This window comes from Mobula hypostoma, chromosome 21 (assembly GCF_963921235.1).
Source record: "Mobula hypostoma chromosome 21, sMobHyp1.1, whole genome shotgun sequence".
In the NCBI taxonomy this organism is placed as follows: Eukaryota; Metazoa; Chordata; class Chondrichthyes; order Myliobatiformes; family Myliobatidae; genus Mobula; species Mobula hypostoma.
The window spans coordinates 26748666-26772933 of NC_086117.1; the positions used below are offsets into that span (position 1 = coordinate 26748666).

The 24268-nt window shown below is 41.5% G+C and overlaps 1 protein-coding gene across 8 annotated transcripts in view; it reads right to left on the reverse strand.

The window, feature by feature from the left end:
* Window positions 1-2852: 2852 nt before the first annotated feature.
* Window positions 2853-24268, reverse strand: part of sec16a (SEC16 homolog A, endoplasmic reticulum export factor) — a 95525-nt gene continuing 74109 nt past the window's right edge. For all 8 annotated transcript variants that reach the window (XM_063073736.1, XM_063073735.1, XM_063073733.1 and 5 more), the window contains 5 exons: window positions 16648-16765; window positions 14876-15010; window positions 14138-14226; window positions 4600-4671; window positions 2853-3994 (listed from right to left, as the gene is read on the reverse strand). In XM_063073736.1, the coding sequence (XP_062929806.1) occupies window positions 3926-3994; window positions 4600-4671; window positions 14138-14226; window positions 14876-15010; window positions 16648-16765 (483 nt within the window). In that variant the 3' untranslated portion in view covers window positions 2853-3925. The remainder of the gene's footprint in view (window positions 3995-4599; window positions 4672-14137; window positions 14227-14875; window positions 15011-16647; window positions 16766-24268) is intronic.

Below are 24268 nucleotides of genomic sequence, written 5' to 3' on the forward strand. Positions count from 1 at the left end.
GTAGATGGATACTGGAGGAAGAGGATGTAATCAACTCATAAGTGAACAGATTACAAGAATTTATGAGACAAGATCAAAGGATTGTTTGAGAGAAATTGTACAAACACAGCTTTCAACTGAAATGCTGGATACACCATATCAGTCACCATTTAATGGAAAGAGAAACAAATCCTTTATCATAACTGGGAAAGAGGGAAAACAAGTTTCTACTAAGATGTAGATAAGAGAAGGATGGATTGGATAAAAAGTGATCTCAGATACGTGGGAACAAGATTGCTGGGGATAAGTTGTATAGGTCCACCAGTCAATGGGGAGTTAGATGACGTAATGTGTTAAAAATAGCAAGGATATGCTAACGGAGAGAGCAAAATAGATGCATGATTTACAACTGCACTGGCCAGTTATGATACACATAAACGAATCAGCTAAAGTTGGAGAATTTGTTTCAAAGCTGGAGGACTGTAACAGGACCGGCTGGAAGACAGGGTGCTGTCCTTTAATCTTGCATCTGGGCACATCGCAACCTTCCTTCCCACTGATATGGCCTGACCTGCTGAGTATTTTCAGCAGTTTTTTCTTTGCCTTTTCATTAGCTACATAGAACAGTTCATGTTCCAGGCCTTCCTCGGTAATGCCCCCCGTTTCTTCCTTCGCTACATTGGTGTTGCTTCATGCTCATCAATTTCATCAACTTTGCCTCCAATTTCCACCCTGCCCTTAAATTCACTTAGTCCATTTTTGACACCTTTCTCCCATTTCTTGATCTCTCTGTCTCTGTCTCGGGAGACAAACTGTCAACAAACACCTTTTATAAACCTACTGATTGTCACTATACCTCTTCCCAGCGTGTCTCCTGTAAAATTGCCACTCTCTTTTCTGTTCCTTCCTCTCCACTGCTCCTGTCCCCAGGATGAGGCTTTCATTTCCAGGACATCAGAGATATCATCCTTCTTAAAAGAATGGGGAGCCCTGTCCCCACTATTAAGGCTGCCCTCACCCGCAACCATTTCCTGACAATCCACGCTCAGCCCATTGTCCTGCTGCCTTAGCAGTGATAAGAGTTCTTGTCCATACTCACCACCCCACATTAAACACATAATTTTCCACAACTTCTGTCTTATCCAAACATCCTACCACCAAACGTATCCCCCTCTATGCAGGGATTACTCCCTCCATGAGTCCTTTGTGCATTCGTCTCTCCCCACCAATCTCCCTCCCAACACATCCCTACAAGAGGCTAGTGCTACACCTGCCCACTCACCTCCTCTATTCAGGGCCCCAAACAATTCACCTGTGAAGCTGCTAGAGTCAACTATTGTGTCCTGTGCTCCTGATGTGGCCTCGTCTATAGTAGCGAGACCCATCGTAAATTAGGGTACGACTTGGTCGAGCTCCTCTGCTTCATCTGACAAAAGCAGAACTGCTTGGCGGCCAAACATTTTAATTCCAATTTCCATTCCTGTTCCGACATGTCGGTCCATGGCCTCATCTTGTGCCATGAGGCCACCCTTAAGGTAGCAAAGCAACACCTTATGTTCCGTCATCTGTGTAGCCACCAACCTGATGGCATGAATATCGATTCCTCCTTTCAGTTAAAAAAAAATTCCTTCCCCCTCCCATCTTCTACTCCCCACTCTGGCCTCTTTACATCTACCCATCATCTCCCTAGATACCCTCCTATGGTCCATTCTCTTCTATCAGATTCCTTCCCACTCAAGCCCTTTACCCTTCCTGCCCACCTAGTTCACCTAACACTTTCTAGCTATCCTCCTTCCCCTCCCTCTTCACTGTTTTATTCTGGCATCTTCCCCCCTTCCTTTCCAATCCTGATGAAGAGTCTCGGGCCAAAATGCCGACTGTTTATTCATTTCCATAGATGCTGCCTCACCTGCTGAGTTCCTCCAGCACTTTGGATTTCTAGCATCTGCAGATTTCTTTCGTGTTTATGATTTTTTGTCTTTGTTAGATTTCCAGAAGCTAATTGATTTTCCAATTTATAATACTGTGTCTAGAGATATCAGACAAATTCCACTAAACGTCACTGCACAAGATAGTTTAACCTTAACAGATTGCATAATATTTGGTCCTTTGCTCCTGTCTTCACTTAATGTCACCTCTCACTTTTCTCAGGGTCATAGAGAGATACAGCATCAAAACAACTTTGGCCCATTAGTTAGCACCATCAACCACTATCCACACTAATTCTACATTAATCCCATTTTATTGCTCCCCACATTCGTATTAACTGCTCCCAGATTCTACCACTTACTTACACACGAGGGGCAATTCTCAGTGGCAATCAGTCTATCAACCTGCACAACTTCAGGAAGTGGGAGAAAGCCAGTGCGCCCAATCACATGGAGAACATGGAAATTCTACACAGACAGCACTCGAAGTCAAGATGAAATCCTGGTGCCTGGCACTGCAAAGCAGTAGTTCTGATAGCTGCACCATTATCTCGGCTACATGCATTCCCTCTTCATGCCCTTATATAATTCCTCCAAAATTTCTGCAACAGGCATCCATGTCAGTCTACACATGTGAAGCTAATTTTCAGTGCACACCAGTTATTTATTCTTTGGAAATAACTTATTAAAAATGTCTCAGTTTCGATTCCCTCCATCAAATTCTTCATGAACAAGATAGCTTTGAACCCATCGTTTCTCATAGCTAAATCTACATGGCTTTGCACCCAAGTTAGCAGGTTTCAAATGGATTGCAGAACATCTGTATCTTGGCCGTGTACTTGTTCTCCTGCTCTAGAAAACAGCTGTATTTAAATGGGGAGGAATTTTGGTGGAGGTGCAGTTACCGTCTTACAAACAAAATTCAATCCCGGCAAATAGTTAGGTGTTCCAGAATGCAAAATATTTTATTTCATTTTACAGTGTGCATCCTTATAACATAAGAAAATAAACTCCTTAGGCAAGAAAACCTCAGAATTTGAAATATTGTGTAGTCTTCACAAGAGAATTCTTTGGAATCAAAAACAGGAAGATTGGAATCAGCTGGAGGCAAGTGGGTAAAGAGGGGAAAATCACATTAAAGGGTAGCTGATTTAATTCTGTACATCGTGATTCCAAACTTGCACTGCATTTTCATGGTGATTTTATAAGTTGCTGTCTGACAGACAACTGAACATATCACTTTTAGAACACTGTTGAATTTGAGGGGCTGATCTTTTGAGGGCATCTCCCCCAAAGCCTCTCAAACAGTCTCGAATTTCTAACCACCTCCTCCCATGTCCTGAGACACAATCTTCTAGAATAAGAGAGAGAGAACAAACTTCTATATTACATCTGCTAAAATTTATTCACACAGTACTCCAGAATTTTCAAAGTATAATGTACAACAGCTGGCTCTGGCTATACAGTACTCTTATATATATTACCTAAATACAAATGGTCGGAAACAATCCTTTTATCATTTCTATCCGTTAGCCCTCCCACAGTGACCATTCCAAAACCTCCAAAACAAAACTTCCCAAATATGTTTTGCTCATTTGAAAAAAATGTTACAGCCATCTTAAAATTTTGAGCTGGGCTTCTGTGGATGTGCTAACATCTGTTTATGCCAATTTGACATAGCAGACATTCTCGACATTTACAGTCACATTCAGAAGGTAAGTGTTTTCTTTTAAAGCACAATCCAATGTGACCATAAGTCTTCCAGCTTCAGCACCTTACAAGCTTAGATTTATTTAACTGGTTACATCTGGAAAAAATACAGCTTCATTTTCAGTTCCTCGAATAATTTTTTTGCTCAAACATGGTTCTGCCTGAAGCCCTTACAATTTATTGATTTTTATCACACATCCATCTGGTTTAATCATCTGTAATTGCAAATGCTAGAACACATCATCAGCATCCATTCCCATTAAGTGTTTTCAATATTATTTATTCCAGGATTTCTTCCAGGTTTTGTTTTATTTTAACGTGGGATACTTTCTTTGCCCAAACCGTCCTGTCCTCGAAGCCGCCGTGCTGGCTGTGGGCTGAAAATCAGAGGTCAAATTGTCAATTAGTAACAAAGGCACAGATCATTACACTATTCTGTCATGTATTCTTTGGGCAGGAATATCACCAGATCCAAAGCAGAGTAAAGCTCCTCCTTACTAAACCTTCAAATTCTGACATGCAGGTACAACATGGATTTGACCTGTCTCTGCACTTTACCATCAAATAACCAGGAAAGTACAGGTCAAAGATAAAAAGGTTTTGGTTGCCTGTGCAAAAAACCCTCTAAATTTAATTAGACAGTGGGAGGAGAGATGTCCAGGGGAAACAAGGTACAATACATAGATTAGAGGAAGAGCAAGAATTTCTTTTCCCCCCACCTAGAAAATGTCATTCCTTGGAAAGCAGAAGCCCTCACTGCATTTAAAATATACTTCACACAGTGTAATCTTCAGGGCTGGAACGTGGGAAATGGTTGAATTGATCTTTTGGCCATGATGCAATGATGGCCTCCTGTCTTGAAACTGAACGTTAAATATTTGTAATGGTAAGTATTGTAAGAATTCAAAACACCATTTACTAACATTACTAATGCTTAAACAATAAAGCAAAACTTGATTTTAACTGAAAGCAAATTACTTACTTGGGCAAACTGAGCAGGATTGTAAAACTGAACAGTTCCTTGAGAGGAGCCTCCTTGTGCAGGAGGAGGGAGCTGCAAAACAGGTAAACATTAAATACACCATTGCATCACAGCATAAGGGCATTTCAGCAGGATTTCTCATAGCCTCTATATCCCAAAGACTTTACAGACAAGTGTATTTCTGAAGTGTAGCCATCTCTGGGGTCTCCAGCATGCCTTGGATTTTATTCAGAGATTGTAACAGAATGGAAAGGAGCATTATAGAGGGTCGCATGCTTGTCAGAGTGAAAAAAATGTCATGGGTTCAAGTAATTAGAGTGAGGCTGAATTCAACTTGTAATCTCAAAAACTAAACCTCACCAAAAGGAGGCATCTTCCTGACTTTTCATCAGTAAAACAACGGGAAAGAAGCTCTCTCAATTAATTTTATTTTTAAAAAGATGATCTACTGAATGTGTAATGGATATGAGAGAATGGGGCCAATCCCTGTCAGTTTGTTGACTGTGTATAGGAGAAATGTGCCACATCAGTAAACACTGTGGCAGTTCAGTAATGAGACTTACCTCTCCAGACACAGACTCAGAGAATCAATATTTGAAACTTGGAAAATGCATTATGAAATTTGGCTCCCATCCTGTTTTCTTTCCTTCAATCAATATTTCATTTTCTATTACTGAAGGAATTGTGGATGAGTGTGCACAAGATACAGGATTACTCTAGTTTTTATTGTCTTTGTTGCAGGGACATTATAACACTGGTCCTCAACCCTTAGGAAGTGTGCAGAGCTGAGCATATATAGCAGTGAGTCACAAAAGCTGGGTCTGAACTGGCCTCATTCACCATTCTGTACCTGAAAACTGGTGAACACAAATGACCAGGGTTGTAAGGGGAAAAGAAATCAACTTTCTTTTGCCACAACAGCTCTCAAATCCAAATTAACAGTACACCACAGGCTCAGGGACCAGCACACAAGGTTCACATTATCACAGTGAAGGTACCCAGCCCATTTGGCATACGTATAACAGTGAAACATGGACCCAAGATATGAAGGGGAGAAACAAGCAAACATTAATGGTAAATGAGCACAAATAATGAATTTACTGCATTTGGGGAAATAGGACCTCTTATGTGCCTGTCAAAATAAAAGGCAAGGATAACAGGTTTAGGGAACTATGGTTTGAAAGATATTGAGGCCCTGGTTAAGAAAAAAAGTAAGGTGCGTAGCAGGTATAGGCAGGTAGGAGCAAATGAGGTAGTTGAGGAGTATAAGAAATGCGGGGACTTCCGGTAGCGCTCACGGAGTGAAGTCGCGTTCTTGACTCGCTCCATTACCTCTGAGTTTTCTTTCTTCTGATCAGCTATATTTTAAGTAACCATTAAGGCATCAACTTTTACAATACTTTGAATTAAATTGGACTCTTTGATAACTGGATGCGTTTAAGATCTGCTATGTCTAAGAATGGGAAAAACGGGAAGGATGGCAAACCTCCGGTTAAACCGAAAGGTACCGATTTCCCTCCGACTGAACCACCGGTGACTTTGAAAGCTATATCGGAGTTAATTCAAAGGGAAATTTCAACCTCTGTTACGGAGCTGATTCGTGCGGAAATTTCAATTCAGTTCCAGAAAATTGCCGATTCAATCGATAAGATACAAACATCTATTACGGAACATCAGTCGGCTATATCTGATCTTCAAAAATCCACACAACAAAGTGAGCTTAAGATGGGGAAAATCGAAGAAACAATTAATGTAATGAAGAAGAAACTTGATTTTCTGACCTTTAAAAACTCTGACTTAGAATCTAGAATGCGACGGCAGAATCTACGAATGATCGGGGTGCATGAAGCTGTTGAATCTGATAACCCTATGAAGTATTTTTCTCAACTTTTAAAAGATGCATTTCCTACTGTATTTCCTGACCAACCACCGTTATTGGATCGTGTTCACAGAGTTCCATCATACTTGCCTAGGTCAGATAGACCTCGACATGTTATTTTACGGTTTCATTACTTTCAAGACAAGGAGAAACTGTTTCGATTCGTTCGATCTAAGGGTTTCATTGATTTTCTGGATCTTAAATTCCGATTCGTGGAAGATTTCAGTAAACCAATCCGGGATCAACGGGTTCGTTACAGATCTGTGATGTCGGAACTCTACAAGATGGATTTAAAACCAGCGCTGCTTTACCCTGCACGTCTAAGGATTCGTACGTTGGATGGAGCCCTCTGTTTTTTTGACTCTCCATCGGATGCCCAGAGTTATTTGGATCAATTTTCACCATCAACATCTTAATTGTAATTTTTTAACCATCTCCGCTGATCGGAGGCTGTGAATTTGTCGGTCTTAATTTTTTTTTGCCTTATATGGGCAGAAAAGTTTATTTTTGATTACTTAATATGGTTGCTAAACTTTCTTTTTAACTGCGTCATTTCTTTCTTTTTCCCAGGGGATTCTGGGTGGTTACTTCCTTATTGTCATTTTACGTATTTCCTTTGTGGCCTTAAATTTTGTAGTTTTTTAAAAATCTATTTTGTTTTGTAGGTTTTTATAACTAGTTTATGTTAATAATCTTATTTCTTTTTTGTTGTTCTGTTTATTCATGGGTCTGGGGTTTATTGTGGTTTTTTTTCATATATTTTCTGTCTTTTATTCTGTTATGTGTTTATTTTAATTGAGTTATCTTTTTTTATTCTTTTACTGCTTTATAATCAGCTGATCTTTTTTATATTTACACTTTTTTTTAGGGAGCGTGTACCGGAAGTCATGGGGGTAGTTTTAGTGCTTGCTTCTTTCGGGCTGGTCTGCGTTAGACTTAGCTTTCGGGACATGGGGTGCGGGGTGGTGGGAGGGGCTTCACATTTTAGTTTCTTTCTTCTTGGGCTATATACATTATTGAAGTATGGGTTGCGTTCTTCTTCCCGGTATCTCTTGTATGTTCTGTTCCCTCTCCGGGTTCGTGGGTCGAGCCTATCGTCAATCCTCCTTGTTGCGGGTTGACTTTAGGGTTTATGGAGTCTATTATTAATTTTGTCTCCTGGAATACTAATGGTCTTAATCATCCTATTAAAAGGAAAAAAGTTTTTAAAGTGTTCCGGAGACTTAAAGCACAAATTTTATTCTTACAAGAGACCCATGTGCGGAGGGGGGACAGACTACGTTTTTTTAAATTCTGGAAGGGACAACAGTTTCATTCGAACTCCAATGCTAAGATTCGAGGCGTCTCTATTTTTATAGACTCCTCGGTTACTTTTATACAACATGATATTATTTCTGATCCGAATGGTAGATTTCTATTGGTTAGTGGTTTACTATTTAATAAAAAAGTAGTTTTGGTTAATGTTTATGCTCCTAATATGGATTGTCCGGAATTTTATAAATCATTATTTAATCAGTTTCCAAATTTGAATGAGTTTTCATTGATCTGGGGCGGAGATCTTAATACCTGTTTGTCTCCAGCTTTGGACCGTTCGGCTCCTTTACGGACCTTACCTAATAAATCTGCAACTTTGATTAATTCATTTCTTTCTGATTCTGGGTCGACGGACATTTGGCGCTTTTTGCATCCTCAGGAAAAAGATTTTTCTTTTTTTTCACATGTTCATCATTCCTATTCAAGAATTGATTATTTCTTTATTGATTCTCGTCTTATTCCCTCAGTGATTAAATGTGATTATGATTCTATAACCATTTCGGATCATGCTCCACTTAAGCTTTCTATTAAATTTCTGGCCAATATACAAAATAATAGACAATGGCGTTTTAATTCGCTGTTGCTTCAGGACTCGGACTTTGTTAACTTTATGAATGAACAGATTGATCTTTTTTTTACAATTAACCATACAGAGGATATTTCTGTTAACTCTCTTTGGGATACTTTTAAAGCTTATATTCGTGGTCAGATTATCTCGTATTCTGCTGCTTTGAGGAAGAAGCAGAAGCAGGAGGAGTTGGTAATTGTGGACAAGATTAAGGAAATTGATAAGAAATATGTTATAGCTCCTTCTGAGGAGTTATATAAACAAAGAACTGAACTTCAAATGGAACACAGTTTATTACTCTCGTCCTCGATTGTAAACCAATTAAAGAAAACAAGAAGTGAATTTTAGGTACACAGTGACAAAATTGGTAAACTGTTGGCTAATCAATTGAAGTCTAATTATGCTAAATCTCAAATTAATCAGATTTATAACCAAAATGATCGACTAATATTTGATCATGTGGGGATTAATCAAACCTTCTGTGATTTTTACTCTTCCTTATATCAATCAGAGTCTCCTCGAGATTCTAAATATATGAATGATTTTTTAGATAATTTAGACTTCCCTGAGATTTCACAGGATATGGCTTCTAAGTTAGATACTCCTATTACCATGGATGAGATTAAGAATGTTATTTTCTCTATGAATTTGGGGAAAGCTCCTGGCCCTGATGGGTTTACCGTAGAATTTTATAAATGTTTTGCTCCGTCATTAATCCCTTGGCTCTGTAGGGTTTTTGAGGCTTCATCGAAACTTGGTAAACTTCCTGAATCTTTTAATAGAGCGTCAATCTCTTTAATATTAAAGAAGGATAAAGATCCTGCTCAATGTGCATCTTATAGACCAATATCTTTATTAAATGTTGATTCTAAAGTTTTTTCTAAGTTATTAGCAAATAGATTAGAAAAAGTACTTCCCTCTATTATTTCGGAAGACCAAACGGGTTTTATTAAAGGTCGTTACTCTTTTTATAATATTCGTACACTGTTAAATATCGTTTATACTCCCTCACAAAATGTTCCTGAGTGTGTTATCTCTTTAGATGCCGAGAAAGCTTTTGATAGAGTAGAATGGCCTTATTTATTTAAGGTGCTTGAAAGGTTTAATTTCAGCTTGAAATTTATATCCTGGATTAAACTCTTATATTATTCTCCTGTGGCCTCGGTCCGTACTAACTCTTTAAGTTCACCTTTTTTCCCTCTTTTTCGAGGTACTCGACAAGGCTGTCCTCTTAGTCCCTTATTATTTGATATTGCATTAGAACCTCTTGCAATTGCCATTCGAGAATCTCCAAATATTACTGGGATAACTCGGGGCTTAAAGTCCCATAAATTATCACTCTATGCTGATGATTTACTTTTATATATTTCTAATCCTCAAAAATCCATCCGGGCTGTTTTAGAGTTATTAGCACAATTTGGTCTTTTTTCAGGTTATAAATTAAATCTTAGTAAGAGTGAACTCTTTCCGATTAATAAACAACTTCCCTTATATTATAAATTTCCATTTAAATTGATTAATAATTATTTTTCATATCTTGGGATTAAAATTACTTGTAAATACAAAGATTTATTTAAGACTAACTTTTTTCCATTAATAGACCATATTACTCAACTTTCATCTAAATGGCTTCCTTTATATTTAACTTTGATTGGTCGTATTAACGCAGTTAAGATGTTTTTTTTGCCAAAATTTTTATATACATTTCAGGCGTTACCAATCTTTGTTCCAAAATCTTTTTTTGACAAAGTTGACTCTAAAATTTCTTCATTTATTTGGCAGAATAAAAACCCGAGACTGGGTAAAATACATTTACAGAAAGCTAAGAGAGATGGAGGCTTAGCATTACCTAACCTTAGATTTTATTATTGGGCAATTAATATTCGACATATGAAATTCTGGTTACTGGACCAGGATATACTATCCATTCCTAAATGGGTAGTATTGGAATTACAATCTGTTCAGGGTTTTACACTTGGCTCTATTTTAGGTTCCTCTCTTCCTTTTGATTGGAAACGCCTTAAACAGGTGTCTAACCCGATAGTTAAATATACCTTGCGTATTTGGTTTCAATTCAGAAAATTTTTTGATCTTAATCAATTTGGGTTAGCGATTCCTATTTTAGGTAACATATTTTTTCCTCCCTCTTTTACGGATCGTGCTTTTCAAATTTGGAAGACTAAGGGTATTTCACGGTTTTTGGATTTATTTTTAGATGGTTCCCTTATGTCTTTTGAACAATTATCTAATAAATATAACTTATCAAGAATACATTTTTTTAGATATTTACAAGTTAGAAATTTTCTAAGTACTATACTTTCTTCCTTTCCAATGCTCCCTCCTACATACATTTTAGACACTATAATCAACCTTAATCCATGTCAGAAAGGTGCATCGGCTATGATTTATAATATTATTATGAAACTTAGGAAAGCTCCATTTGATAAGATTAGGGTAGATTGGGAACAGGAATTGGGGTTTCCCATTTCTGTGGATGACTGGGGGCAGATTTTACAATTAGTCAATACTTCCTCTATCTGTGCTAAACATTCCCTAATTCAATTTAAAGTTGTTCATAGAGCACATATGTCCAAAGATAAGTTAGCGCGCTTTTATTCTCATATTAATCCTTTTTGTGATAGATGTCCGGGGCAGATAGCCTCTTTAACTCATATGTTTTGGTCTTGCCCTACTTTGGAAACTTTTTGGAGAGACATTTTTAATATTATCTCCAAGGTATTGAATATAGATATCTCTCCTCACCCTATTACTGCTATCTTTGGACTACCTAAAATTTCCAGTAATCTCTCCCCTTCAGCCCGTAGAATGATTGCATTTCTTACTTTAATGGCGAAAAGATGTATCTTACAACATTGGAAAGAGCTTAATGCTCCAACTACCTTTTTTTTGGTTTTCTCAGACGATATCATGCTTGAACTTGGAGAAAATTAGAAGCAATCTTTATGACTCCTCATTTAAATTTGAACAGACTTGGAGATCTTTTATTCAATATTTTCATTTAATGTAATATATACCCTTCTTGTTTTTTTCACTGTTTTTAATGGAGGTCGGGATTGAGGACGTGATTTTAAGTTTAACTCTGTTTGGTTTCAAGTTAGCCCATTGCTTTGCGTTGCTTTTAGTTAGTTGCACGGTGGGGTTTTTTTTGGGTTTTTTTTTTCTTTTTCTCCATTGATATATATATAAAATTAGTATACTATTATGTTACCTTGGTATGTTATGTTTAAATTACATTGTTTGTAGTTTTTTTTGTATTAATATCTTCTGTAATTTTATTATATTCTAACAATGTATTAGTGTCTATATGGCTTACCTTTTTGTATACTTATTTAATAAAAAGATTTAAAAAGAAAGAAGAAATGCAAGAGAACACTTCAGAAGGAAATCAGGAGGTCTAAGAGAAGGCATGAGGTTGCTCTAGCATACAAGGTGAAGGAGAATCCTAAGGGCTTCTACAGATATGTTAAGAGCAAAAGGATTGCAAGGGACAAAATTGGTCCTCTGGAAGATCAGAATGGTAATCTATGCATGGAGCCAAATGAGATGGGAGAGATCTTAAATGGATTTTTTGCATCTGTATTTACTTGGGGAATAGACACAAGAGTCTATATAAGTCAGGCAAAGTAGCAGTGAGGTCCTGGACCTTACCCAGATGACAGAGGAGTGTTTGCTGTCTTGAGGCAAATCCTCAGGGCCTGATAAAGTGTTCCCAGGACCCTGTAGGAGACTAGTGCAAAATTGCAGGGGCCTTAGCACAGGTATTTAAATCATCCTTGGCGACAGATGAGGTACCAGAGGATAGCTAATATTGTTCTGCTGTTTTAGAAAAACTCTAAGAATAAACTAGGAAATTATAGGCTGGTGAGCCTGACATCAGTAGTGGGAAAGTTATTGCAAGGTACTCTAAGGGACTAGATATATAAGTATTTGGATAGACATGGACTGATTAAGGATAGTCAGCATGGCTTTACGTGTGGTAGGTCATGTCTAACCAATCTTACAGAGTTTTTCGAGGAAGTTACCAGGAAAGTTGAAGGCGAGGCAGTGGATGTCGTCTACATGGACTTCAGCAAGGCATTTGACAAAGTCCCTTTAAGGACAGTGGTCAAAATTTAATTGCTTGGCATTCAAGATGAGATGGTAAATTGGATTAGACATTGACTTTGCAGGAAAAATCAGAGAGTGATAGCAGATGACTGGAGGCCTGTGACTAGTGGAGTGCCATAGGGATTGGTGCTAGGTTTGTTGTTGTTTGTCATCCATATCACAGATCTGGATTTTAATGTGGTTAAATGGATCATCAAATTTGCAGATGACACCAAGATTGGGGGTGTAGTGGACAGCGAGGAAAACGATCAAAGGCTGCAGCAGGATCTGGATCAGCTAGAAAAGTGGCAGATGGAATTTAATGCAGACAAATGTGAGGTGTTGCACTTTGGGAAGACCAACCAGGATAGGTCTTAAACAGTGAGTAGTAGGTCACTGGGGAGTGCCATAGAACAAAGGGATCTGGGAATACAGGTCCATAATTCATTGAAGTTGCATAAGACATTGGTGAGGCATAATTTAAAGTATTGTGTGCAGTTTTGGTCTCCTATCTACAAGAAAGATGCAAATAAGTTTGAATATGTTAGAACTTTATTCCCTAGAACAGCGGTCCCCAACCACCGGGCCGTGAGGAAACAATATGAGTCAGCTGCACCTTTCCTCTTTCCCTGTCATGCACTGTTGAACTTGAACATAGGGTTGCCAACTGTCCCGTATTTACCAGGACATCCGGTTTATTGGGCTAAATTGGTTTGTCCCATACGGGACTGCCCTTGTCCCGTTTTTCCCTTGCTAATGCACAGCGTTCCTATGAAACCTTTTGTGCCGAAATGGTGTGAAGTGAAGAAGCAATTACCATTAATTTATATGGGAAAAATTTTTGAGGGTTCCCAGACCGAAAAAATAACCTATCAAATCATACCAAATAACACATAAAACCAAAAATAACACTAACATATAGTAAAAGCAGGAATGATATGATAAATACACAGCCTATATAAAGTAGAAATAATGTATGTATAGTATAGTTGGGAAGATGAAGGCAAAACTGATTTGTGGAAAAAAATCGGCACGAACGCACATGCGCACACAGGTGCCCGCGCAAGGCTTCATGGTCATGGTAGTCTTTTTGGAGTAAAGTGTCCCGGGATTTGACTGCTACTTTTGTCCCTTATTTGGGAGTGAGAAAGTTGGCAACCCTAACTGTAAAAGACATGTTGAGGTGAGTTTAACCCTACTTGAACACCACTCCCCACCCCCCCCCCACCCCCCAGTCGGCCGGTCCGCAGTGCAAAAAAGGTTGGGGACCCCTGCCCTAGAATGTAGAAGATTGAGGGTTGATTTGATAGAGGTATACAAGATTATGAGGGGTTATAGATAGGGTAAATGCAAACAGGCTTTTTCCACTGAGGTTGGGTGATACTACAACTAGAGGTCATGGGTTAAGGGTGAAAGGTGAAAAATTTAAAGGGAACATGAGGGGAAACTTCTTCATTCAGAGGGTGGTGTGAGTGTTGAACGAGCAACTGCGATTTCAAAGTTCAAGAGAAGTTTGAGTGGGTGTATGAACAGGTATGGAGGGCTATGGTCCAGCTGCAGGTTGAAGGGCCTGTTTCTGTGCTGTAGTTTTTTATGACTCTGAGATTGTGAAGCGGATTGCCCAGATTTAATGTTGTATATTGAGCAGATGGCATTCTGCAGACCTGTACCTGAGCCTGTGAATTTGCCTCAGAGTTTGTCTGTTCCACAGACTGTGAGGTCTCTGCTGGGCTTCCTTCAGGAGGCTGAGGTCCCTCACCTGCAAGTGATAAACAAGAAAATTAGTTTAGCTCTGATAGTTGCCTAGGTAGTTCGAAAGGTGACCCAAAGCAGTACAAGAGTGGCAACAAGTTAGGCACCAGAACATGATCAGCTGAGTCAGAAGGTGGGGGGTTTCAAATCCCATCCATGGATCCTTACAAAGAGAATTTCTGTGCCAGGCACATGACTAGTTTCAATTCACTAACATTCTCCAAGCAACCTCTCCTACGTTCCTCAACAGTGGATATTTTCACCTTACAGTCAGCATGTGATCCAAGGCAATAATCCAGCACAGAGGGAGTGCTGGACTGAGAGACAAATATGAGGTGGTGGCTTTATTCAGACGGGTGTAAAAGATATCATGGCATTATTTTGATGTAATGCAGAAAACTGCTAATATCGTGGACCGATATTAAGCGAAAATAAAAACTGATGAAACTCTTGTTTGTGGAATTCAGATTTCCTAAATTTAACGCAGGAAGCAATGACATTACTAAATACTTCACTAGCTGCAAGTCATTGGCTAGTCCAAGGTTATGAAAATATACATTATTGGAAAATTCCACTACTTTAGAACTACAAGGAGCCCCTTGAAATTGGAGACAAGATACACTGACAGTCATAAGCACATAAATAGAAACACATACCTGGCATCGGCACAAATAGATTGGTGGGGATAGGCATTGGTGCCAGGGGGGCAAAAAGGTCCACCGGAGGTGGGAGACCACCATTTGGCTGGGTTCCACTGGGATTCAGTACATCCACATAACGAGCTTTTGTACCTATTTTTGGTGACAGATAGAGGGGAGAAAGCAGGATTAATTGAGCAGGATTCAAAGGTAATCCTCTACTTAAAATAAGAACATTTTCTAAATAATGAGAAACCCAAATATGTAGAAATAAAAACTGGAGGTTTAGAGATTCATGTAAAATATGATTAAAAGTCCATTTAAAGTAAATAGGCTAATGGAAAAACACACTGAAAAACGAACAGAGATAGAGGGTCAACCATGAAAATAGTGAATTGCTCAATGATCTATTTTCAATGATAAAACTGCACAGGCTGGAAGGATCATTGACCAAAAATATTAATTGGAGACACAAACGACTGCAGATGCTAGAATCAGGAGCAACGCGAGTCTGGCAACATCACTGGAGGGAAATGGACAGTTGACCCTTCAGGTCAAGACCCTTCTTGTGGACGTGACCGAAAACTCCGACCATTCATTTCCCTTCATAGATGCTGCCTGACCCACTGAGTTCCTCCAGCGATTGTGTTGTTCCAAAAACATAACATTTTGCATCCATAAATACTGCTCAACATGCTGAGCGTCTCACATTTTTAGTTCTTATGACACAGTCTATCTAAATGGGCTTGGAAATCCAAAACAAATATTGTTCTGTTGTATAGAAAGAGGAAATGTAACAGCTCACTCATTTTAGGAGGCAAATCATACAAAGGAGAGTAGAAATTTGGAACTCAAATCCATTAAATGAAGCATGCTTACAGTAATTTGTAGCTTTCACGTCTGAACACAATGTTTTTGTTGGCTATTGAGTATCAAGGAATATAGAGAATAGAAGAGTAAATGAATTTAACTATTGATTGACCACCATTCAACTGAAAGGAAAGAAGAGCAACTGTTGAACAGAGTCCTCTTGTTCTTGTCTTCTAAAAGAACACTGACTAAGTGTCATTAGTACAAGACGAACCACAGGTCTGTACAATTGGTGTATGTGTCTGGCCGTAAGGTCAATGGGCTACATATGTTGGATTATGAGTAAATACCTCTGACTTCAGAATCCCCTACAAATATAGTTAGATAGAATTCTTGCTCTTCAAATATGAAAGATCCTATGACAACATTTAAACAGGCTGAAAATTTCTCCTGTATCCCTTTCTTTTCTCGAGGAGCAGCATAGTGGTTCAGCTGCTGGAGCTACTGACCTACAGCTCCAGTGACTTGGGTCTGACCCTGACCTCCTGTGGAGTTTGCACATTCTCTGTGACCAAGTGCTTTTTATCTGGGTGGATCGGTCCCCGCGCCCCCCCCCCGACCCCACATCCAAAAAATGCGTGGATTGCAGGCTAATTGGCAAATGTAAATTGCCCTGGTGTGTGACTGAGTAGAAAATCTGGGGGGGATGTTGGGAAACCAGGAGAATAAAATGGGCTAGATGGTAGTGGGTTGTAGGGTTTATTTCTGCGCTATGTATTCTGTCCATAAGCTATCCCTCCGCTAGGGACTCAGTAAAGACAAAATTTCCTACATTACAACGATGACACTCCTCAAAGAGTACTTCATTAGTTAAGGGTGTTAGACATCTGAATAACTAGTATATTATGCACAAACAGGAGTCAAGCAACTAATTAAGTCTACCAAAGACAGTGGGAAAATACCCTCAACCGAAATCTCACCTGCTTTCCTGGAGAACCTGTTGACAGATGGAGGGCTACCTGTGACAGTGGATGTGGGAGCAGAGCTTGAGGGATGGCTAACCACAGGAAGACTTGGCGGTGGTGGGAGAGGTTTGCTCTGCAAAAATAGAAGCAATGTCCTGGTAATAATTGATAACAGTCAACTGACTTTATACTCCAAGCAGGGAAAATAGTTTAAATTATTCTCCAATTCTGGGCTAAGTAAGCCACGTGACTCAAATATCCAGACTCTCCTGGGAATGGGGCAGGATTCAGATGTCAGAACTCAAAGTCCCATCTCAGTATTGCACCAATGGGCTTTTACAGGTAACTGCGATCAAAGGTCAATTTAAACTTTCAAATGAAAATAATATTCATAGATATTCAATGTAACTTTAAATCTAATTTAAAATTAAATTTTAATACAATTGTTAATTTATAACAGATTGAAGTAAAGTAGCGTGAAACAAAAGACTCTTTAAAGGGGGCAAGGCAAAAGAAAGGAAATTATAGGCCAGTTAGCCTAACCCCAGTGGATGGGAAAGTGGTGGAGTCCATGATTAAGGATGAGGTCTCAGGGTACTTGGAGACTAATGATAAAGTAAGTCGAAGTCAGCATAGTTTCTGTAAAGGGAAATCTTGCCTGACAAATCTGTTAAGAGTGTTATCTGAGGAAGTAACAAGCAGGGTGGACAAAGGAGAGACCGTGGATGTCATTTACTTGGATTTTCAGAAGGCATTTGGTAAGGTGCCACACAAGAGTCCTCTGGCATTACAGCAAAATGACTGGCATGGATAGAGGAATGGCTGACAGGCCGGAGGCAGCGAGTGAGAATAAAAGTGGCCTTTCTGGTTGGCTGCCAGTGACTAGTGGTGTTCCTTAGAGGTCAGTGTTGAGACCGCTACTTTTCACATTGTTTGTCAGTAGTTTAGATAATGGAATTAATGGCTTTGTGGCAAAGCTTTTGGATGATACAAACATAGGTGGAGGAGTAGGTAGTGCTGAGGAAGCAATGCTTTGCAGCAGGATTTAGACAAATTGGAAGAATGGGCAAAAAAGATGGCAGATGAAAAACAGCGCCGGGAAATGTATGATAATCCATTTTGGTAAAAGGAACAATAGTGCGGACTGTTATCTAAAAGGGGGAGAAGGTTCAAACGTCAGAAGCGCAGAGGGACTTAGGAGTCCTCGCACAAGACTCCCAGAAGGTTAATTTACATGTTGAGACTGTGGTGAAGAAGGCAAATGCAATGTTAGCATTTATTTCAAGGGGAATAGAATACAAAAACAAGGAGATAATGCTGAGTCTTTATAAGACACTAGTTAGGCTGCACTTGGGAGTATTGTCAACAGTTTTACACCCATTTCTTAGAAAGGATGTGTGGTCATTGGAGAGAGTCCTGATGAGGTTCCCGAGGATGATTCCGGGATTGAAGGGGTTAACATATGAGGAGCGTTTGGCGGTTCTGGGCCTGTACTCACTGGAATTTAGAAGAACGCTTCAGGATCTCACTGAAACCTACCGAATGTTGTAAGGACTAAATAGGGTGGATGTTTCCTATGGTTTGGGGTATCCAGAACTAAAGGGCACAACCTCAAAATTGAGGGGCGACCTTTTAGAACAGAGGTAAGGAGAATTTTTTAGCCAGAGAGTAGTGAATCTGTGTAATGGTCTGTCCCAGTCTGCGGTGGAGGCCAAGTCCGTGGATATATTTAAAGCGGAAGTTGGTGGTTTCCTGATCAGTTATGGCAAAGGATATGGCAAGAAGACAGGTGTATGAGTGGGATCTGGGATCAGCCATGCTGGAATGACAGAGCAGACTCAATGGGTAGAATGGCCGAATTCTGCTCCTATGTTTTATGGTCTTATGGACTTAATCTGAGCCTCCCTTTTTAGTGAATGCTGGTGGCTCCATTCAAATGAGTTGTACCCAACTCATCGTTTAGTATGATCTGGAACTGCTGCTGTGTGCAGCAGTGGAGTGAAAGGTCAGATACACTGGTGTCTGACATCCAACTTATGTTTAACTTCTAAGCTGCAATGTGCAGATGCACAAATGAAAAATCATACTTCACACCTGGAATCAATGGGCCTCGTGATTCCAGGGATCTTGTTCTTGTTATGCAAAGCAACTACCTCTTTTTCCAGTCATCCATCCTCCCAGATGCTTGTCACTTTTACAAACACTGACCGCACCCAGCTCTTGTCACACACCTCCCCCAACTTCTCACACTTAGCCATGGTAACATTAACAACAAATAAATTGTGCTGTTTCTGAACAGTGATCATTGGCAGCTTTCTACATCCTGTATCGACTGTCACCATTAAACATCCCAGGAACAGAATCCAGCTGGATTTTCCATTTCCCTGACCCAATAATGGGAGGCTAATTGTAACATGACCTACTGTCAGCAGGGCTAAAGGCTGATTTATACTTGTGCACAATGTTCCCTTTAATTTTTAGTAGTCAGCGTGCACAAAAATCTTATGTTGTGCAAATTTTTTTCCTGTGACAAAAGTATGTGCGCACTGAAAACATGGGGCAGTTTATGTAGGTTTACAAAACTGCACAGAATAACAACAAAATAACATACATATTTAAGTCACACACACAAAAAATGCTGGTGAACGCAGCAGGCCAGGCGGCATCTATAGGAAGAGTGTTACGTACCCCGTAACTGGGTTGCCAAACCAGCAGAAATGGATCACTCAGTTGGAGTCTGGAGTACTAGGACTAAGAAAGTTTTATTAAAGAAACAAGCAACACATTAATCGAAAGGATAATAAATGCAACAGTTCAGCGATGATAAACGCACATGTGCACAGAATTAAGATAACAGCATCAATCAAGCTCTATCGTTGTCTAGGGGTAAATGACCAATTTCAAAATGACTCAAAGTTCAGTTCGCAGTAATCGTTGCCATGGCGATGGACAAGGTGGGGGGAAGAGAGACAGAGAGAACAACTCATCATTCCGCACAGCTTCACTCACAGACCAGCGGGATGGCTCACAGACCAGCGGGATGGCTCACAGACCAGCGAGATGGCTCACAAACAGCTTTTGGGCAGGTCCTTGGTGATGTCACCTGAGGTCACCGACTGTGACCCCTCCTCCAGATGCGGTCGATCCTCTGCAGTGAACCCGGCACCCAGGCAAGGGCGGACACACACCAGGTTCCCGCTGATCGTACCTTTCCACCCTTGTCATTGTCTGGCACTTCTCACCCACTCGTGAGAAGCGCACCGCTTCCAGGGTCTCGTTACCTCGGGTGGCGTGTGTGTCTGTCTTAGCGAACCTGTCCCTTTTTATCCCCCTGCTGGGGTATCGCCTGTCCATCACTTCAAACAGTTCAGGGTTCAAAGGGGGGAGCCGCTCCAGACAGCTCTTCCTCCCACATCCCTTCATTACACATCTCCAGACGCTGCTCCATTGTTCCTTATCTCTCCTTCCCCTGAGGGCAGGTGGCAGACCAACTGCTGATGCCACTGATGCTAGCCCAGGCCAGCAAACATCTTAATTTTATGTGTATTCTCGTAACACTTCCCCCCTTTAAGGATTTTTACCGGGAGGTAAAAATTACAAACATGACTACATTATCTGATACATACACAATATACATCTTTAACAGTTATTTAGCTAATACAGAGAATTTGAAGCTGTCAACACCTTGACAGACAGTCAGCGATCACATTTTCCGTGCCTTTTATATGTCTAATTTTTATATCAAATTCCTGTAGCATCAGACTCCAACTTAGCAATCTTCTGTTTTTATCTTTCATAGTGGCCAAAAACACTAATGGGTTGTGGTCAGTGTAAATTACCAGTGGTTTTCGTGCCGGGCAAATATAAACTTCAAAATGTTGTAATGCTAGTATGATGGCCAGTAACTCCTTTTCCACAGTGGAATAGTTCCTCTGATGGGTATTAAATTTCTTAGAAAAGTAAGCGACTGGGTGCTCAACCCCATCTTTGTCTGTCTGCAACAGCACCGCCCCGGCAGCTTCGTCGCTAGCATCTGTTGCTAGGGAGAAGGGTTTTGAAAAGTCAGGCGCATTCAGCACAGGATGGTGACATAGAATCGCCTTCAGACTCTCGAAGGCTTGTTGACAAAGGTCGTCCCACACGAACTTCGCATTCTTTGGCAAAAGCCTAGTGAGAGGGAGAGTAATATCCGCAAAGTTTTTGCAAAACTTCCTGTAGTACCCCACCATCCCTAAGAACCTTCTCAGGGCTCTCTTGTCTGTCGGGGTGGGGACCTCCGAGATAGCCTGCACCTCAGCCTGCATCGGAGCCAGCTGCCCCTGTCCCACCACAAATCCCAGATAAGTGACCTTCGCGTGGCCGAACTCACTTTTTGCGAGGTTCACTGTCAGGCTGGCTTCAGACAGCCGTGTTAAATTGCCAATACACACCTCTGTGTTCATCAGCCCTTTAGTCACTGAATTACTCGAAAAATATGGGTGTTGTTTACTTGGCTGCCCTATTGTAACAGACATAACCCAACGTCCCAGTTCTTTGCATTTCCTCGGGACAATCAAACACATAGGTGCGAGTCGTTTAATTACTCCTTCGGGGATTAAGGGAGAGACCTTATCAGTAGACCTGGCCAAAACAATAGCCTTCTCCCATCTGACCGATCCCATCCTAATCTTTTCAAAATGTTTTTTTCCTCTTATCAAGGGGCCCCTAGCATCATTGATTTCCACGCTAACACCGACTAGGTTTGTTAGCATATCAAAAGCCGGTGACCGTCTCAGTTTGCGTCGGTCATGATCAATAACATTCTTCCCCCTGGGCAGCCGGTAAATCTCTTTCATGATTCCACCAACTGTTTCCTCCAGCACCGCAAAATGTCCACCGGGGGGTACCTCGTGGGCCATGTTAAAAACCTCATCCCCATAACTCTTTTGCACCACCCCCCATTCCTCATCTGCGGGTACTGTACTTGATTTCCCTTTCTTCCTTAGCACTTCCTCCTCCGCACAATAGCTTGTCAAGGCTGTGTCAGAGAGAGCGGTCTCGGCAAAAACCATCAGCCCCTCGTCTCGCTCCTGCGTCTGCACAAATTCTTTCCTGGCTACTGCTACGTCCGTCCCAGCTCCCTCACTACCTCTTATCTCACTACACCCTGTCTCATACAAGGTTGGCAGAAATGTTTCAGCCAAATTCACCATCGCGGGCGGGGCCTCCATGCTGGCAGGCTGACCCGTCAATCTCACGACTGGGAACACGATTCCTCCGGCGATGTCATTACCGAGCAAGACTTCCACGTCTTTCATCGGTAATTCGGACCTCACCCCGATCGTGACTAGTCCAGAGACCAGGTTGCTCTGTAAATGTATCTGGTGCAAAGGGACTGACTCTGTCCCTTCCCCAACACCTTTGACCTCTACCTCCCCAGTCTGGGTCTCTGAGCTAAACTCTAATACACTCTTCAGTATTAGTGACTGACACGCTCCCGTGTCTCTCCAGATCCGCACTGGAACTGGTTTTAACCTCTTTTTCACTGACACCAGTCCGGCCGAGATAAACCTCTCGCGCCCTTCCTGGACTTTTTCAGACCTGTCCTTCCCCTAGCGGTTCGCTTAACAGCTCAATACAGCCATTCAAAATTTCCGCTTTTCCTTTCCCCGTCTCCTTCCTTGGGGCAAAGCACCTGGACGCAAAGTGTCCGACTTTCCCACAATTATAACAGACGACCCCAGGAGACTTCCTACCAGACTGCTCCCGGTCTACCTTATCCTTTTCACTAGTCCCCGGCTTACTTTCTGACTTTTCCGGCGGACTCTCCCCGCCGTCCTGACTACCCTTCTGGTAGCCTTTACTCGGGGCAACCTTCATTTTATGCGTCAACGCATACTCATCCGCTAACTTAGCAGTTGCGGCTAACGTGGCTGCCTCTTTCTCATCGAGGTAGGGTCTCATACCCTCAGGGACACAACCTTTAAACTGCTCAATCAGAATCAGCTGCAGCAGTCTGTCATAATCCCCCTCTACCCCTTTCGAGGCGCACCAACGCTCACAATATGTTTGCATCTCACGAGCAAACTCCAAATACGTGCGGTCCCAACGCTTCCTCGCATTCCGGAACCTCTGCCGGTATGCCTCCGGGACCAACTCATAAATCCTGAGGATGGCCTCCTTCACCACCTCATACTTCTGGGCATCTTCCGCGGATAAAGCGGAGTAAGCTTGTTGGGCCTTCCCTTTCAGTACACTCTGAAGTAAGACAACCCACTTATCCCTCGGCCATTCCTGACTTATGGCCACTTTTTCGAAATGGAGAAAGTACCGATCCACATCGGTATCGTCAAATGGGGGAACCAGCCTAACCTCCTGGGTCGCCCGGAACCCTCCACCTTGGTTCGGCACGAGCCCCTGCTCGGCCCTTATCTTTAACTTCTCCAGCTCAAATTCCCTTTCCCTCTGTTTCTCCTCTCTCTCCAACTGTCTGTCCCTCTCTCTCTCTTCTCTCTCCAACTGTCTGTCCCTCTCTCTCTCTTCTCTCTCCAACTGTCTGTCCCTCTCTTGCCTTTCTACCTCTCTCTCTTTCTCCTGCCTTTCTAACTGCCGTACCCGGAACTCGTGCTCGAGTCTCAGTTTTTCAAGCTGTACCTGTACCGCGTCTCCAGCAGGTTTTTCAATAGACACCTCCCCCAGCTCACCTTGGGGAAACACACCTTTAGATACATAGTGCTCTACAATAGCTCTGTGTATCTCCTCTCTCCTCATTGTCGACTTCACCTTAGCAAGATTCACCCGTTTTGCCACAGCTATCAATTCCGATTTCCTGGCATCCTCTAATGCCTCCAAGGTCGGCGCCTTTATAAATTCCTCAACCTCCATTTCTGCTGTTTGTCTTTTCTTTCTTTCGGGAATTTTAACCCAATCAATTTACTCCGTCCCAAATTTAGCGTTCAAAATCGCGGACGAGAACCCCACTTATGTTACGTACCCCGTAACTGGGTTGCCAAACCAGCAGAAATGGATCACTCAGTTGGAGTCTGGAGTACTAGGACTAAGAAAGTTTTATTAAAGAAACAAGCAACACATTAATCGAAAGGATAATAAATGCAACAGTTCAGCGATGATAAACGCACATGTGCACAGAATTAAGATAACAGCATCAATCAAGCTCTATCGTTGTCTAGGGGTAAATGACCAATTTCAAAATGACTCAAAGTTCAGTTCGCAGTAATCGTTGCCATGGCGATGGACAAGGTGGGGGGAAGAGAGACAGAGAGAACAACTCATCATTCCGCACAGCTTCACTCACAGACCAGCGAGATGGCTCACAAACAGCTTTTGGGCAGGTCCTTGGTGATGTCACCTGAGGTCACCGACTGTGACCCCTCCTCCAGATGCGGTCGATCCTCTGCAGTGAACCCGGCACCCAGGCAAGGGCGGACACACACCGGGTTCCCGCTGATCGTACCTTTCCACCCTTGTCGTTGTCTGGCACTTCTCACCCACTCGTGAGAAGCGCACCGCTTCCAGGGTCTCGTTACCTCGGGTGGCGTGTGTGTCTGTCTTAGCGAACCTGTCCCTTTTTATCCCCCTGCTGGGGTATCGCCTGTCCATCACTTCAAACAGTTCAGGGTTCAAAGGGGGGAGCCGC